Source organism: Beta vulgaris, chromosome 5 (assembly GCF_026745355.1).
Source record: "Beta vulgaris subsp. vulgaris cultivar EL10 chromosome 5, EL10.2, whole genome shotgun sequence".
Classification (NCBI taxonomy): Eukaryota; Viridiplantae; Streptophyta; class Magnoliopsida; order Caryophyllales; family Amaranthaceae; genus Beta; species Beta vulgaris.
In genome coordinates this window covers 12,699,612-12,718,553 of record NC_079206.1, presented here as the reverse complement: position 1 = coordinate 12,718,553, position 18,942 = coordinate 12,699,612, and the positions used below count along the sequence as shown (strand labels likewise).

The window sequence follows — 18,942 nt, the reverse complement described above, 5'->3', positions numbered from 1 at the left end:
TATTATTATTCATTATTATTACTTATCATTATAATTATTATTTAATATTCATATTATTATTGTTTAAAATATTATTTATATATTTATTACATTCAATTTATTTCAATGTAATATAATTCAATTCAATTCAATTCAATTCAATTCAATTCAATTCAGTTCAGTTCAGTTCTGTTCAGTTCAGTTCAGTTCAGTTCAGCTCTGATAAGTTCAGTTCAGTTCAGTTCAGCTCCGATAAGTTCAGTTCAGTTCAGTTCAGCTTTGATAAGTTCAGTTCAGTTCAGTTCAGCTGTTTTATGCCGAATAGAACAGGCCCTCAGTTGGACTTTGTTTTCTTTCAGTTGGACTTTGGGCATGTTCTCTTCGGCATAAAACAGATGAACTGAACTGAACTGAACTGAACTGAATTGAACTGAACTGAACTGAACTGAATTGAACTGAACTGAACTGATCTGAAATGAACTGATCTGAACTGAACTGAACTGAATTGAACTGAACTGAACTGAAATGAATAGTGATATGTGAGAGTAAAAGTATTGTCAAGAGCTGAACTGAACTGAACTGAACTGGTCTGAACTGAACTGAACTGATCTGAACTGAATTGAATTGAACTGAACTGAACTGAATTGAACTGAACTGAATTGAACTGAACTGAACTGAACTGAACTGAAAATAAGCTGGGGAGAACAGGCCCTTTGTGTTCTTTCAGTTGGACTTTGTTTTCTTTCAGTTGGACTAACTGAAACAAAATGAAGACTACCTGAAAAAAAAATGAAGACTACCTGAAAAAGAATAAAGACCAACTGAAACCCAAGTAAGTCTAACTGAAGCACAAAAACCAACTGAAAAAAAAAGACTAACTGAAAAAAAAATAGACTAACTGAAACAAAATGAAGACTACCTGAAAAAAAAATGAAGACTACCTGAAAAAGAATAAAGACCAACTGAAACCCAAGTAAGTCTAACTGAAGCACAAAAACAACTGAAAAACAAAGAAGACTAACTGAAAACAAAATGAAGACTACCTGAAAAAAAATGAAGACTACCTGAAAGAAAATTAAGACTAACTGAAAAAAAATTAGAACCACCTGAAAGTCGTCCGACCAAGATTATGATCGGACGAGTCCGACACAATACGTTCTCATAAAAGAATTGGTCTAGCAATCTAGTTATATGATGAAGCTACAGGATATTCTCATTATTTTAAAGATGCTTTGCTTAATTTGCTTCCACGAGTCGTGCCAAATTGCCAATGTCTCTTTCAGTTGGAAATATAAATGTCAATTTTGTAAGATAGCTTACCTCCTTCCCCCCATCCCCCTTTTTCTTTGATGAAATTCTATGAAGTTGATGGAATTTCAAGATGATTGTTCATGATTTCTTGTTGTAGTCCAAAGCTAAAGTTTTTGGTTCATGCACAAGTTACATTTTGTATATTTGAATTATGAAGACTGAAGTAAGGTGATACAGTCTTAATATTTTCTAAGATTTGACATTATTTACCTGTTTGGTATATATACTTTCGATCTTTTATGAGCTAAAGTTCCTTTTGATTTTGGCTATGTTTGGAAATATAAGTTGAAAATAAAGTTGAAACTGATAAGGTATCTGAAAGGATCTTGATAAGATAGCTGAAAATTTCGACACCTTAAATTAAATTGAAATGTTAGTATTTGATAGCAACTCAATTTCAATCCTTTTTGAGCTTAAATTTTATTTAAAATCTTACCCCAAATACGACTATTTATTTTTGGTGACTTAAACTTTTAGCACCTACTCATTAAGGTGTTAAATGTATTATCAAATAGAGTCGATATTGTTGTTACTCCTAATTATAAGAGAATTCTTTTGCTGAAACTTATTAACAATAATTGATGTAAACAAATAAAAAAAGTTATCTAAGAGAAGATTGATGTTTAGTTGAGTCGAAACATGGTAGAACATTTATATGAAGTCAAATCATTGCAACAAACAAAGAACACAAGAATTACCATATATGATATTGAACTTAATGAAGTCTCGGCAACATGTCCTTATATCTAGGACATAATAGTTCTTGGCCTAATGGTAAGCGATGATCTAGTTTATAGGATCAAACTAGTTTTTGTCCCGGACGATACGCTTCGTATTATTTATCAATGTGCATTTGAAGTCTTCGAAAAAAGAAATAGTATCTTGTATTTAAATGATTTTTTCCCTCACAAACACCAACATGAGTAGTCTAGTGTAGTTGGTTAATGCATTAGCATATCAAATGAGAGGTCACGGGTTTGAGTCTTGAAACAAACATTTTTATTGCTTAATGTCTCATTTGATTGTGTGGGGGAGGGGAGAGTACATGTGGCAGCATGACATTTGTTTGTTTTGGTTTTAGATATATATAGATTCCACTAAATACTCTAAGAGATGGGGATTTTCTTATCCTTTCATCCTACATTTAAAAAATTGATAAGCCGAGTTAATAAGGTTTGGATAGGTGTTGGTACATTAGACAACAATGTCTTTCTTCTTGCTATAACTTCCTTCGTTTCAAAATAGTTCCACCGTTTGACATTTGGTCACTATTCATCAATCAAATTCGACAAGCTTCATGTTACTATTATATAAGAAAAAATAAATATAGTCAAGCAGGATGTTGTTAAGTTCGTCTAAAATCCGGATTTCAAATATCAATTTTTTATAATTTTTACTTATACGCAATTAGAAATATCAAGGTTGAAAAAAGCGCATTTTGTCAAATGCGAAAAAACAAACGATCCAACTATTTTAAAACATAGTAAGTATTTGAAAAAAAAAGAGAAATCAGAGTAAATGGGTAATAAATAACATGAACTTCTACGCATCGTCCTGAAATTATTTAAAATCTCCCCAACTACCATGTAAATGTACCATCATACCCTTGACTGCGTTTACAACTCTCCCTCCACCACCACCTAAAATCACTAACCACCAATCCATCGACAATTACCACCGACGACAACAATGTCTTCCGACGACGTAATTTTTTTTAAGCAAGATATTTTGTTAGAAAAACTAATTCCATGGGCTAACGTGTAGCCTAGACGGTGTGTTCATACAACGTCCAAGCCACCCGTTGTGTCCACACAACGTCCAAGCCAGACGTTGTGTCCATGGACATAACTTTGACACATGTTGTGTCCTGGAGTTGTGTCCATGGACACAACGTCTGGCCAAGAAGTTGTGTCCATGGATGCAACGTCCAGGCCAGACGTGTCCATGGACACAACGTCCAGGCCACACGTTGTGTCCATGGAATTCATTAAAAAAAATTATCTCGTCGGAATTTTGTGTTCGTCGGTGTTAATGGCGAAAATGAGAGAAGAGATGAATTAGAAGAGGAGTTAAGTTGGAGTAAAAAATAAAAAAATATATTATAAGAATATAATAGTACTTTAGAAGAGAGTTAGGAGGATTTTAAGTAATTTAAGGATGATGTTTAACCATCCTCCTATACGAGAAATATTAAAAGAGACGGTCTAATTTTAATATAAAAGTAGACATAGTCACTAAATGTATTAAACTAGTCATCGGAAGAAATTAACCTAGTCATTACTGGGCCAATTCTCTTTTTAATATTAGCCTTACCATTGCCCAATTTTAATTTAAAAGTAGACGGTCTCTTGCAAGACAAACTCCCTACTATAATAATCAATTTTATTCTACAAAGATTATAAAACAGAATAATTTGATTTAAGGTGAATAAAGCATATTCGCATTTATAAACTGAGGCAAGTTTACTGCCATCCTTTTCGCCGATGTTTAGTCTAACTTTGCACGCTGGTGAGAAGACCAAATCCTGGTAACATTAGATGCTATAAAGACAAGTTCATGTGATTAACGTTGTTTAAGAAAATTTAAATTGTTAATTAACATCATAATACTATTAATCTATTTGTAGCTTCTAATCTAAATCGACAACCATTATTAATAGATTAATGTAATCTCTTACACTTTGCTTGATACTTTATTCAATCTGTCTGTTGCCAACCGGCTACGGCCTCTTCTTTGTCTATACTTTAATTATTCGGTTTGGGATTGATTGCTTAAGCTTTCTCTGAATTAACGGCCTACAAAGATTACCTTTTTATCTCCCTCCAAAAAAATAATATTATCAGTAGCTATTAAAAAAGTGAAAGTATTGTATCAGAATGTCTGATCGAAACTTTCGGTCGGACCATCAACAACAACGACAACCAACAACAACAAGAGCGGAGGAGAGGGAAGCTCCGACGAAAGAGACGGCAAGAACATCAACAACAGCAGTGACGAACCAACAACAACAGCGTGGTGGCTTGCGAGCAGCACCACACATCACACACAACAGCGAGGAAAATAAATTGGAGGAACACATTACTTTGAACAAGCACCTTCAACTTTTACGTATTGGTAATGTTAGTATAGAGATAAGTGGTTGTTCATAACTTTTTGCCAAGTTCAAGACATTTTGGAATGTCATGTTCACGGTATGCTAGAGCTAGAAGTAGTCATGCTACTAGGTTTGTAATGGTATACATTGGTTGCTTTTAATTTTTTTGCATAAACCAGGATAGATAATTTAACTAATGTCAAAACTAATATAGCTACTTCTAACTTAACACGCGCAATCAAACCACTAGTGTATATATATATATATATATATATATATATATATATATTATATATATTATATATATATATATACACACAAATTCACACAACATAATTTAAGGAGAAATATCATTAATATATGATTCAATATCTTATAGTTTATCAACTTTTGATGCAATTATTGAATATATGCAATATATTCAGTTTTGTTGGAATATTTTAGGTCTAAAAGTTAGAGATGAAGTAGCATATAATATATTTTTACACGGGTCTTAACGCTAGAGACCTACTTATAACTTGGTTAATGCTTATGAATAATAATCAACTACTTAATAAACAAAACAAATCCCGCGCATTATGCATGGTCAAAATCATATTTACTATAAAACTTCCCGTGCATTTTTCCACGAGTAAAAAACTAGTATATATAGTGTACTAACTTTTCACCCGTGCAAAAATGCACGGGAGGTTTTATGTAGAAATGATTTGGAGCCGTGTATAATGTATAACAATTGTTTTGTATATTACGTAGTTGTTTTTATTTGAAATATATTGAATCCATAATTATTCGAATCCATTTATTTTAAGATTAAAAGAATATAAATGTAAAATTATATTTAATATATATAAATGTCCTTTGTTACAACATTTTTAAACATTAAAAATCTTGTAATCGTGATATATACAATTATAAATACATAAATGAAACAAAATTACATTAAAATGCGGGGGAATACTTTGTTTATAAATTTAAAATTTTAGGATGTTTCTCCTAAAATCATAATTTGAATAGTAGCTGATTGATTTCAAGTTTTCATAATCATATCGTGTATTAAAATAAATTTTATAATCGACTTATGACCCGTATGTACAGTGGTTGATGTAGCTAATGTCATGATAAAACATGTGACCAACCAAGGGCATGTTCTCTTCGGCATAAAACAGCTGAACTGAACTGAACTGAACTGATTGGAGCTGAACTGAACTGAACTAAATTGAATTGAATTGAATTAAATTAAATGTAATAAATATATAAATAATATTTAAACAATAATAATATGAATATTAAACAATAATTATAACGATAAGTAATAATAATAGTAGTATTTTGGATATTTTTAAATGATAGTTATAAATAAATAATATTAATAATCATAAATTATTATTAATAATAATAATTAATGATAATAATGATAATTAATAATAATTATTGTATATTATTTGTGTTAATATATTAATACTTGATGATGATTATATAATAACAATAATATCTAAGAGGTAAATTAATATTACTATCTTAATAATTAGATTTAATAATATAATAATATTTAGTCATAAAAATAATGATCGGGTTGGACCGCGAAAATTGCATCATAAACCGTTTTGACGCGATTTGATTGGTTTATGAGCTAAAAAACGTGGGTTTATTTGTGCTTTGACCTAAACCATGTTCCTTCTAATAATAACAATAATAGTAATAATAATGAGTAAAGCTACAATAAACAAAATAATATATAGAAACAACAACAATAACAATAATAATAATAATTATTATTATAATAATATTATTACTTAATAGTAATGATATAAAAATATAATAATAATAATAATAAAAAAGAGTAATTAGTAAAAATAAATTATACCAACATAATAATAATATTTAACAAAATGGTTATAAAAGAATAGAGTTGAGCTGAACTGAACTGAACTAAACTGAACTGATTGGAGCTGAACTGAACTGAAAATAAGCTGGGGTGAACAGTCCCCAACTCTTTTTTTGTTCGCTTCCTCATTGGTTTTAGGTTTTAATTGTTTGCTCTAATTAATATAATTACTTGCTTAGCAAAGAAAAAAAATTTAAAACAAAAATAGTTGAATGAAGAAGTTTTTATTTTGCCCATTGTTTTATTCAGAGGCTCATATAAAAACACAATGCGCGCCACTTGTGGCACTCAATCATGCAACTACTCCTTGCTTTTTACAGTCCCGCTCAACCCCTCTCTTATTAAACTATCTTATTACATATTTTTATTTTTGTATGATATGATTATCTAAATTGTATTAAAGAACAATCTCAAAGCTTTATATAGCATGATTTTCATTATAATGAATGAGGTTATCTCTAAATCTCTAAGTGAGATATTTATTATGGCCTTGTGATTAAAAATTCTAGAATCTTGTAATGAGAATAGTTTAAAACTGGCTTACAACCCTTGTGCTGCAAGATTATGACTTGTGAATTATCTATAATTAGTAGTAGGATTGTTCTTATTTTCTTAGAACGGGACCTAAAAAAATGGACATGCTTACGATCATTATTTAACTTTAACTATTTTTTAGCGATAAAACTTGTCTCATAGATACGTTAAATTCACGTAAGTTTTATGCCATTATTCCTTATAGTCAATTTAAATGTATATATCATTCCCAAGACCCAATATATCAATTAAGTACTAGTTTTTTTGCCCGGGCGATGCCTCGGGTCAGTTACAATAAACAAATATGTTATTCTTTTTAATTTCATATTTTATTCTGCTACTTTTTGTAATTTTTAATTTATCCATTAAGAAATTGAAAAATTCACGTCACGACGTGATAAGTAAAAAAAAAAAAAAGTTTTGAGTTTGAAAAGAATTGTGGTAAGAGAATATGACATCAAATTCTCTTGGAAGTTACGTAATAAGATTGTTAAAGATGTACTCTCTCCGTTTTTTTTAATTCGTACATTTTCCTTAAATGGTTGTTTTTTTTAAATTTCTACATTTTTCTTATTTGGCCCACCATAAATTGATACGTTTATATTTGTTTTTCTCTTTTTCGACCAAAAAATACTACTTTTCACGTTTTCTCATTATTTTACATTAATTGGATAAAAAAATACACTCCAATATAATTTGAAAGTGACATGGCATAAATGTAGCAATAGAAAAAACGGAGGGAGTATGTACTTGTTAAGTCTTTTTAGTTAATTACAATTATTACAAGACTTTATCATATTTTATTTCAAACATTAAACAACAAAGTCATAGTGTATTGATGGTTAAGCGCTTATTTTTCATTTCAAAGGTCATGTGTTTGATTCCTTTCGCTTATACATTTTTTTAAGAGTGAGGAGTATACATGAACATAAAGCATTTGCATTAGAAATTTGAGGAGAGTGCCACGTGGCACATAAACGTTCTTTCGCACGCCTTTTAATATATTAGTATAGATTTTATCTTCGCAGTTATTGGTATACCTCAATAACATAAAATTTCTTTAATTATCCTAGCTTTGTATTATATACTATCCTAGAAAATGCTTTTTATTATAGTACTCAGTATTAGTATTACAAAGATATAGTAAAACAATTTCTCCTTTTCTCTCTCTATTATTCTTTATAATGTAGTCCCATTTTCTCTTCTCCATATAATATTTAGAAATCTATTTCCAATTTCAATGAAGTTCACCAAATGATTACGAACCTGATTTCAATCAATCCACCATCCTGGATCTTCTAGATTATTCACCAAAAAAAAAAATCATTTTCTTAATTTCTAAACCAATTTTCAATTGGGACTCTCTTAAGTCCAACTCATTTTCATTTGCACAACTATCTTTTCCACTGCTTTTGTTGTCGAACTTGAAGCCACCGGTACTTCCGCCGGAGTTCTGCCACCAGCGATCGGACAACAGTTGAGTGTTGAGTGTTGCATGTTCTTTTCGCTCTCGTCTTCAGTTTTCTACCCTACTGCATCTATCGCATACTCTTTTGTGTGTGTAATGGTGCCTCGCAAATTTCTGCATAATAATATCGCATATATAAAACCGCATAATGTTTTAAAATCTCTTGCATTTTTTTTAGAGGAACACAATCTTGCCTTTTTTTTGGTGTTGAACAATCTTGTCCTTTTTTTTTTTTTTTAAAGAAAGAAAAGGGATTTCATTAATATTTCGCCAAACGGCACTTACAAGTCATTTCTGAAAAACATAAAATTCTAATAGAAATACATATCACCCTAGAAATGTAAACATCGCAGATTTGACTTAATTTTGCCTTAATAAAAATCTTCATCTGAAGCAATGCAATCTGTGAGTTCGCTCTGGTTCGGCATACAATCTGCAGATGCGAAAATTTTGGGATGAACGTACTCCAATAGTCTTCCATAATTTTACAGAAGTTGTGAAACCCTAATTCTTCATGTTGAATCTCGAACTTCAACCAATGAGAATAATTTCTCATACCAAAAACAAAAGAACCATACTCACAACTCCCATAGGGGAGAAGGAGATTTCTAAAACAGAAACTAAAAACCCCATAAAAGGGTTTGAGAAAATCTCATAAAGAGATACTAATTTATTGAACAAAACAAGAAAATGAACTAAAAACTGAAAATAAAAGGGAAAAAGGGGCTTACCATGGATGAAAACATCCATGGCAGCCCCCTAATTGATGAAGAAGGGGTAAGGGAGGCTAGGGTTTTAGAGAGAGAAAAGGAGAGGGGAGGCTTGAATATCCATAACTTGTATATACGAAACAATCTTGTCCTTAATCACAGCATTTTATACAATCCATTGATTTGGCAAATGAAAAGAGGAGTTAAATTTAATATTTTTTTCCAATTCAAATCAATATTTGCTTAATTTAAGGAACCGAATTACCCTTTATAATCAATTTACTATAACTGATCCAATTACTTTTAATTTCCTAAACTTATATGGCACACACATAATTGATTATGGAGTCTACCCCATCAGCAAATTTGGAGATAGAGACTACACGTTGCATTTAAAATGTGAGGATAATTATGGAGACGACATTTGGCGGAATTGATATTAGCTTGACAAATAAGCATTATATACTTAGCTTTATATAGATATATCTCTATTATATAAGGAAAAGGGGAGCAATGGTGTCCTTTTTTGAAATGTCTATTTTGCCCTCCTTCCCATTCTAAATTACAAATTCACTTACAAATCAAAGGGGGTTTCAAACAAAGATACCAAAAATATAATTATAACAATCACTCACAAGTCAACTAAAATCATAAAATTGCATAATTTACGTTATGCAAATCACTAAAATGAGGAAACTTTACAAAAATTTAAAAATTCACTTACAAACTACAACCTATGAAAAAATTGACTTGAAATCAAAGTGTCCACTTTCTTTACAATTTATGAAGTAGTGTACTTAATTCAAAAATCAACTATAAAATTATAATATCAGAAATCATAAATAAATTCAATGAAATTTCTATTTTGTTCATAGAATTTAATTTTATAGAATTTAACTTTGAAAAGTTAAAAAAAAAAGAATGGTGAGACTTAAGTGACATAAACTAAACCAATTAATTTTTGCAACTAAAAACAATTATACTTCGTATGTCTAATGTTCAAATTTTGACTCTTATGCCGAAGAAAATCGAGTTTCTGTTTCGAAAAAAATTCAAACACGCATCGCGTGCAAAAATTCTAGTAGAATATAGATACAAGGAACTAATTTACGGCAAGAATAATGCCTCTAATAAGTACTACTATAATATATTTACACCTAAAATCAAGGATAGAATAAAGCATGAAATATATCCACATAATATTTACTTTTAGTAACTTGAAGATTGATTTGAAAAGATTCATTCTTTATCATAACTGTTGTACGAAGTATTTAAGTAAGTCAATAAGAGAATATTGGCAGGGCCGTATTTGAGCATGGGCGAGAGGGGCAGGTGCCCAGGTCCCAAAACACATAACCCAACTAAGTAAAGGTAAGAGAGAATAAAAGAAAAAAAAGAAAAAAATGGAAAAGAAAAGATCACTCCAAACTGCTAATGCTGCCGACAATTAAGCTTATTGCGAATTAAGTTTCTAATTCAATTCTCCCACTTTTATCTCAATTCAATGTCAAACGCTCAAAATTTTTGGGTAATTTCTCTTTTTTCTTTGTAATTTTTGTTCTTTATTCGATTTTTTTAGGTTTTGCAAATTCTGAATTTTATTACTTCATTTTTCGACCAAGAATTATTATAATTATTTGAGAATTTCAATGACACACTGTATTTTTTCATAGTAACTAAGTATTATACATTAAATCAATTTAATTTTTCTGAAAACTTGAATAAGTTTTGTGAAATCATATTGTTGCTGAATAATTTTAATGAAAGACTGAACTCGAAAATAGATTGGGCCGTAGCAGTAGACAAATTAGGATATGAAAATATGCTTTTATATCTTTATGTCATGTTGTAAACCCTTAAAGGTTGTTAATGCATATAAATTTCAATCTTTCTATAGTTTTTAGTCTTATACTCCCACTTGTATTTTCATTTAATATAAAATTTTGATATTTGTATATTGTAGAACTGCATAATGAATCGAAATAATAAAATGATAAATTTAATTTTACCCCTGTTGTTTTTTTGTTCTGAATATGTTTATGTTATGTTTGGGAATGAGCATTTCATTTCTAAATGTGGAATTGGGCCAAATGACATGTTTGGGAAATCCAGAAATTAGGAATTGGAATTGGCCCAATTCCAATCAAATTCCAACCTCTATAATAATATCCCAATTTTAAGAATTCTGAAATTCCATGTGCAAGGGTGTGATTTGCAAATTCTAAACCCTAACTATTTTCTATTTTCCTCTTCAAGTGTTCAACATATTCCTAACTTTCTCTCTCCTCCATTAACGAATCTCTTAGCTTTCTTTTCCTCCATTAACAAATCTCTAACTTTTAACTATTTGATCTTCTCTCTGTAAATTCTATGGTAAGTCAAACATTTGAGATGGATTTGAAATCCTAAATTTGAAATTCTTAAGTTTACCAAAAAATGAATTTGATTTTAAATTCCATGATTTGAGAATACAAATTTCAAATGAATCATTTCAAATGAAATGCTCATTCCCAAACACTACCTTAGATTAGTTCATAATATTTTATTAAAAATTGTGCAAAGCAAATTAATTAAAAAGAACAGACCCTTAATCCATTTTTAATAAATTTTTGATATTATCTAATATAAATTTCAATTATTTTCTATCACTTTATTTCGGTCCAGGTTGCTGCATCTTTCCAATTTCTTTTTTTTTTTGGTTTCTGATTGACATATTAAATGATAAGTACTTACATCCTTATCTTAACGTCTCTTTCAAAAATTTCGGACCAAAAAATTGTTTATTTTTTGGTATAGACCGAAAAATAAAACATTCAAAAAACTTGGACTTAATCAGGGTCCTAATATGTAGGTTTGCCCTTGAGCCTCCAAAATCTCAGAAACGGGGCTGTAACAAAAATTACTTGATTTCCTATGTCATCCGGCCACGTCTACCGATAGCGTGTAGACGGTGGCTTCGAGTGGGTTGGAAAGCTTTCGTCAATGACCGCGGTCTCCGGATAGGAGACAAAGTCGACTTTTCATGGGAAAATGGGAAATTAAACATGCGGGTGGTATCAAACGACGTTGCCGAGCCGCCTAGTTTTTCAATCAACAGGTCGTCACACCTTCTTCCCGTCGTGGATGAGAATACGGCGGCAATTGAGGAGAAGAAAAAGGTATTTTCTTGATTTCAGTTCTTTCTTTCAATCGCAGATCAAAGAAAGGTATTTTCTTGATTTAGTTGTTTGTTTCAATCACAAATGGACCGTGTTATTATTCGTAGAATTTTGTCTCAAGAAGCCATAAGATCTTCCTTCTACGTCGACCTGGATATGCACGATCGGCTCATTGGGCCCAATCTCTCTTAAGAACAGCAAATTTTATGTCATGATCATGCTTCGTTTGATATACTAGGACTTGATCCCCATTATAACAAATTATATTGGTGGTGAGCCTAAAGAATAGGAAAGGTATCAACTACTCCCTAGCTTTAATTTGTGGAGTGCCGTTGAGTGGGGGCACAGTTATAAATAAAGCCATCAATAAATGGCCACTGAAAAAATATACACATTCTACATTATTATACTCAATACATGTATACGAACTTCTCTTAGTTGATTATCAATATCTTGTTATTCTTTGTCAACCCACAACAATTATTTAAAATCATACTTATTCCTATTTTCCATTAGATCCAAAATTTGCTTGAACAATTATCATCAAGTATCATCATCAGGAATCATCTACAAATCATCATCATCATGCTTTTGGTATTTAAAAAAAAAAATCTTCAAACTTGAAAACTACCCGTAAATCTTGATTTTGAATAAACTTTGCTGTACGTAACTCCGGTCCAGTGCGTGGTTTTCTTGCAATTGGCAGGTGGATGTCCAAAACAACCTCTCCTTCAAGTCAGTCCAATATGTAACTGTAGCACCAGGGCAACAATTAATCGGGTTAATTTGATCAATTGTTGCCATGTCATCTTGTAAAAACAGGATATTAGCAAAGAAGTTCCTGATCCCTAAGGCCAGACCATGCCAACTGTCTATTAGGGTCAAGTTCAGTTGTCCTACAAGAATCTCATGCATTTGCCCCTCACCGACTTGAGCTACGAAAACTATTCGGCAGTCCCGAGGGGAATCTCCAGCCAGATTTCTCGCAAATTATGTGCCACACCGGCCTCATGCAGTCATCAAAGAATGGCCTCCTCTCTACCGATTCTAAACCAACCTGGCAGTAATAATGAATTATTCTCCAGGGCCATGCAGAAATAATTTCTGGATCAACTTCTGCAACCTGCAGATACACCGCCCTCGACCTAATTTCCAACTCCTCCCACGCCATCAGGTCGTCGGCGTAGAGGATTCCGACGACCGCTAAGGGGTGAGAGAACCTTGAATGGTGTTGATAAAAAATCTATCTTATTGGCATGGCCAATACATAACTAAATTAAGATCAAGACATCCGAGGAACAATGTATCCTATTAAGCAAGACACCATGACAATGCAGATCATTACAAGAAACCTCATTTTACACACAAAAAAAGTACATGACCAAGATAAGCTTAAAGTAAGTTCTAACTATATATTTAACAAAATTAGCATACTTTACCATGCACAAGAAATGCCTTCAAAGGTATTTACCACTAGAAGACAATTGTCAGGAAGTTTTATAGTTGGCACTTTAGATCCAGCTGATGGTAGCTTTGAAGCAGACCAGCTACCTCGAATGCCATCATGCTCAGAATTGGGCGTGGATCTTAAGTTGGCCTTATATCCAGGATTTTTCCAGGTATAAGGAGATTGGCTGCTATAGAATTTCCTGGAATCTGTGTTGTATTAAATGGTTCAGCATATTCTAATTTCTACTTTAGCTTTATAAAGTAATCGCAAAGGGTAGTATTCAAACCTCTTTAATCAAATGTAATAATCAATAATAAATCAAAGAAGCCCAATAGTGTTGCATTTAACAGAATTGAAAAATGTAGCTGTCACTGGGGCACTAGGATGGCAAGATAGCTGCCTCGACATTTAGAGCAAACAACCTAGGGTGGGAGCTCAGCCAAATTAAAGAATCGAATCGATTTATCAGGTTTGTAGTATACCCCAAATAATGAACTAATGACTCGGTAGAAAAGAAAATTAAAATGAAAAATAGAAACACAGCACTGATACCTGCTGACTTGCTGTCCGTTGATCTCAATTTACAGCTGCCCCATCTTTCAGATGATCCTATGCTGGAATCACCTGGTTTCCTGCCAGTGCATGGTAATTCAAGACCTGGTAGTTGCCGATGCTTAGATGCACTATTATCCAGCTCATTGTTGCAAATTAAATGAATTGGAGGCATGTAAAATTACAAATCCAAGCACTCAAAGTAGCAAAAAATGAATTGAAGCTCATCAAAAACCAAAACAAAGAAAAAATTATTTTGTACAAGCTAAGAAAGGGACGTTGATTTGTAAGTAACACGAAAGGCATCTATGGGAGTATGTAGCAGTATTTTTGTACCTACATTAGTCTTTGTAAAGATGGAAGTACGTAAACATCAATATCTTGTTTAGTTCCTTTATACTCAGGTGGCATGGTTATTTAGATCGTTTAGTCTTAGTGCTGCAGCTGAGTATATATAACCTTAGTAGCTCATTACTAAGTTAATGCACATATTCTGAAGATTTCTCACAGCGAGCTCTTCTTTTTACACAGCATCCTGGACTCCTAGGATAGCACAACATAAATTTGATAACATGCTAGATAGGCTGATCCTGATCTCAGCCACAACGATAACATATGAAATAAGAAGATGGAGCTTTGGAACTTAGCCAGAAGTTTGTCAATGGCCAAGTGGCCCAAATATATACAAACTGTATGCGGAGGATATGCCTAGAAAATAGAATATAAGCATCATGAGTAGTATGCTTATCAATTATATAAGTGTTGTAACCTCTATTTATAAGTCTCCAGCATCAGAATTTTGTACATTTAGACTAAGCTTGAATATATTGAAAGTTGATATACTATATGAAAGAAGTTCTCCAAAGAAAATGCTTCATATTGGAATTTACAACAAGCTAGCTAGTAAGCCCTTGATTCAAACTGAAACTTAGCTAGTTAATGACAACAATCATAACATCACATGCATAACCTATCAGCAAGCATGAATGTAGAGCATATATAATGTACAAGTAATAGCCTTAAAAATAAAACCACAAAAACATCAGTAAGATCATTGTTATGGTAATTCACAAATTCTAATGATTGATCGCATTGAGCATTCTTCTCTCAATATTCATGAGAGTTATTACATAATACACAGTATTCCAGACACCTAGGATAGCACAACATAAAGTTTATAAGAACTTAGTAGAATAAAAAATAACAAAGCATTAGAACTTAACCAAGAATTTGCTAATTACCTAATATATGCCGAGGTTACAAGGAAATAAGCACGGGAACAGTTACAGGATAAATCAGTTCAAAGAATAGCGGATGCAAATACGACAACCAATTTTCTAACATTACAAAAATAAGGAATTTCATCAATATTCCAATATTATACAAAGCATTTCTACTTGCACTGGTAGAGACACATGCAAATGGAGTATCAATGCTTCCTAGGTACATGCATCATGCTACTCATGTAATAGTATATCTATCCAATACTCCCTCCGTTTCCTAAAGATCTTCCCACTTACTGTTTCTACAGATACCAAGGAAAATCAAGTTGTGTGGGGCATGGTGTGAGTAAAGTAGGAGAGAGAAAGGGTTAAGATAAATAAACAAATAAAAAGGGGTTAAAGTAGGAGAGAGAAAGGGAGTAAAATTGAATTAATAATGTAATGGTGGACCATATGATAGTGACATGAGAGGGTAAATAGGGAAATTTGTTTTGCCAAATAAGGAATAAAGCAAAAGAGGGAAGATCTTTTGGAAACACCCTTAAACGGAAAGAGGGAAGATCTTTAGGAAACGGAGGGAGTACATAAGAGCTGTAACCTCCATAGCCATTAGTCTTCCACTTGAGAAGTCTAAGTACTAAACACTGTACAGCATTGTATAATCACACATGATATAACAACAAGCTTGAACATATATAACCTACAAATTATTCTAGCATAAAATCACCGCATAAATGAAATCAAAAACTGCAATATTGCAATTGCAACAGATAAACTATATGATTAGAAGAGCCGAAAGCATAAAATGTCAATTGAACAAGCCACATTACAGTGAATTAACAAGTTTCAAGTGATAAGTACGTAGTAAAGTTACAACATTAATCAATTAAATAGGCGTATAAGAATAACTCACAATTCAACGAGAAAACAAGCAATATTTCACCTGAGAATGGACCGATCAATTCCGGAAGGCAGCTCCTTAGTAGCATTGACGATAGCTAGCGACAATAAGTAGTCTCTTGAATATGAGATATTAAAACCTCTAAAACGTCAAAATTTTGCACATTATCAACACAATTGATAAACAAAAACAACAACAACAACAAAAGAAAAAAAAGCACTGCAGAAATCTTACCTCCGGAATTCTTCAACGATATGATTCGACGGCGAAGCTACTTGAGATATCCGACATTCGCTGTCGCAACTCATTCTTGAAGATTTCTTTGAAATTCAAACGCAAAGGCGCAAGATAATCGATTTTGAGTAAAAAAATTTTTGCTTGCAAAAGAAGTTTTGAAGAAAGAACGATATTGTGGAGAAGAAATTGGAAGACAAATTAAAGTGAAGGATATATGGAAATGGTGGATACCTATTATATTTCTAGGGTTATTGATATTGATTCTGAAAATGTAGTGACAGTGGTAACGAAACAGGGAGAGGGGAGAGAAGGGATGATGGAGGTGGTGTATGAGATTTTTGAGGACTGAAAGAGTAGAGCGGGGAATTTGCTGGAAGACTTTGGCGGATTATGGGGACTGATCCTTCATAGAACTGCAAAAAAGTTTCATCAAACTCTATTTGCATAGTGGCGCGCGAAGCATTAATGCTCTTGGAGAGGTCCGATGTTCGATCCACGACTCAATGCTTATGTTTTTTTGCTTTTTATTTTTCTTTTTTTTGCTTTATCTTTGGGTTATCATGTTCCTAATTTTGAAAAAAAATGAATTCCCTCTCCCCTTCCCCTTCCCCTTCCCCTTCCCCTCCCTCCCCCTCCTCCTAGGAAATTGCCTCCAGGTCGCCACCACCAAAGAAACCTCCAGACCCTCCCCCCCTCTTATCTAACCCTTCTCCTCCCCTCTTGCTTGCGAATAATTCTGTTGGTTTTGCAGGTACCTCTCAAGCGTTCAATGGTCTTGGTAGGATTGATGGGGATTCTCCGCAATTCGCTCATCGTTCGTTTAAAGAGTCTCTGGGTCTCTCTGCTCCGTTCTCGGGTCCGACCCCAGCCGCCGTTTCTCCCCCGCCGGAATTCGAAAAAGATTCAGATATCTTCATTCCATTCTCAGATGAAAAGTATAGGGACCTTTTCTCCCCCTGGGCTCATGCCATAATTTCTAAACCTTGTGGTAAGTCGTTCTCTTCAGACTACTATGGTAAAGAATTAAACAAAATTTGGAAGCTCCCGGCTCCTTGTACCACCTTGCCGTTGGGAAAGGGTTTCTTCCAATCAAAGCTTCCGTCAGAAGGAGACGTTTTATGAATTATTTCATCTGGGCCATGGTTCTTAAATGGAGCCTTCATCTCGATCCAAAGATGGGCCCCTGGGTTTAGGCCATCGGAGGGAAAAATCTCCCTACTGCCCATATGGGTTGAGCTCCCTGAACTGCCGGTGGAACTGCACGTTGAACCGGTTCTTAGGAAAATTGGAGACTCTTTGGGGTCCTTCATAAAAGGGGACTGGAAAGCCATCAAAGAAAAAAGGTTGAGATATGCTCGAATTTTGGTGCTGATGCCTGATGGACACCGCAAAAGATAAGAAAAAATTTGTTTGGCTTGGAGCTTTCAAGCAACCTCTGATTTTCTTGGATTGGCCCTCTGAGTGTCCAGAGTGTTCTATGGTAAATAGACATCACCGGACCTGCTCTAAGTGCATACAACCGGAGAAGAAGATCATAAACCCTCAATCAAAAAGTCAGGCGGATAACCCGGTTCAGAATAAAGAAAAAAACCCAGACCAAAGTCAACAAAATATCCACAAACAAATCATTATCCAGCCCAACGGTAAAAAAGTTGTGAATTGGACTATTGTACAACCAACAAAATAAAAAGCCCAGTTAGAAAATAAGGAAAAGCACCCTCATCTTGATGATTATTCCAAGGCTAGTCAGAGGAATAAAAATAAATTCCTGGCATTAACCCTCCTAGATGAAAACCACAGTTTTGGAAAAGAAAACCTATTAAATGAAACCAAGTACTACCCTACTACTGAAAAAAATCTTTCCTGTGAATCTATGAATATTTCTTTTCCAGGTTCTCAGACTACCCAAACCATCACCATCTCTACTCCTCCCGTCATGTCATCGAGCAGCGCCCATCTTTTGAACCAGAAAAATATCAACCACCCCACCAAACGTCCATCTTTAAATTTCAGCCTTTCCATTCATCCTTTCCAAAAAGAAAAAAAGAGTATAAGCAACAATCTCTCAAAAAATGGCCTCCCCTTTCCCAGCACCAGAGAAAGCCCTACCTCGATATCTATCCGACCCTACGTACACAAAGGGTTTCATCATGCCTCCAACGGCCCATCCGACTCCAGTCCATGTCATTCTTTCCCAGGCTACCTCAGTGATAACAAGAACTCCCCTCCACATGACTTTCCCGGAAGTGTGGCTGAACAAGTTCGGGTTTTTTTACAAAGACACAGTAGGGGAATGGTACCTTATCACTCCTTGGTTGTTAAGGGAAATCCTACTGAAACCCCATGTAATACCGGAAACATTCCTCTAGCTGAGGATGGTAGTCCCCGAAGATCCTATGAGTCTAGTCCCAGCGCACATTCCGAGTTTTTCAGACATAGG

General features: G+C 33.3%; 1 protein-coding gene across 1 annotated transcript; it reads right to left on the bottom strand.

Annotated features, from left to right (window-relative positions):
- Positions 1 to 12,606: 12,606 nt before the first annotated feature.
- LOC125497575 (uncharacterized) lies at positions 12,607 to 16,981 on the bottom strand. The gene is made up of 4 exons (XM_048644883.2): positions 16,500 to 16,981; positions 16,308 to 16,406; positions 14,142 to 14,246; positions 12,607 to 13,795 (listed from the first exon to the last, which is right to left on the bottom strand). The coding sequence occupies exons 2-4, from the start codon at positions 16,351 to 16,353 to the stop codon at positions 13,575 to 13,577; spliced, it is 372 nt and encodes a 123-aa protein (XP_048500840.1). The 5' UTR covers positions 16,354 to 16,406; positions 16,500 to 16,981; the 3' UTR covers positions 12,607 to 13,574.
- Between the last annotated feature and the right edge of the window lie 1,961 nt (positions 16,982 to 18,942).

Bases quoted from the DNA above. Each gene is read 5' to 3' on its own strand.
- LOC125497575 (XM_048644883.2), bottom strand. From the start codon at position 16,353: ATGCTACTAAGGAGCTGCCTTCCGGAATTGATCGGTCCATTCTCAG. The intron at 14,247-16,307 runs GTGAAATATTGC...GGCAACTACCAG, and splicing joins ATTGATCGGTCCATTCTCAG to GTCTTGAATTACCATGCACT. The intron at 13,796-14,141 runs GTATCAGTGCTG...AATACAACACAG, and splicing joins AACGGACAGCAAGTCAGCAG to ATTCCAGGAAATTCTATAGC.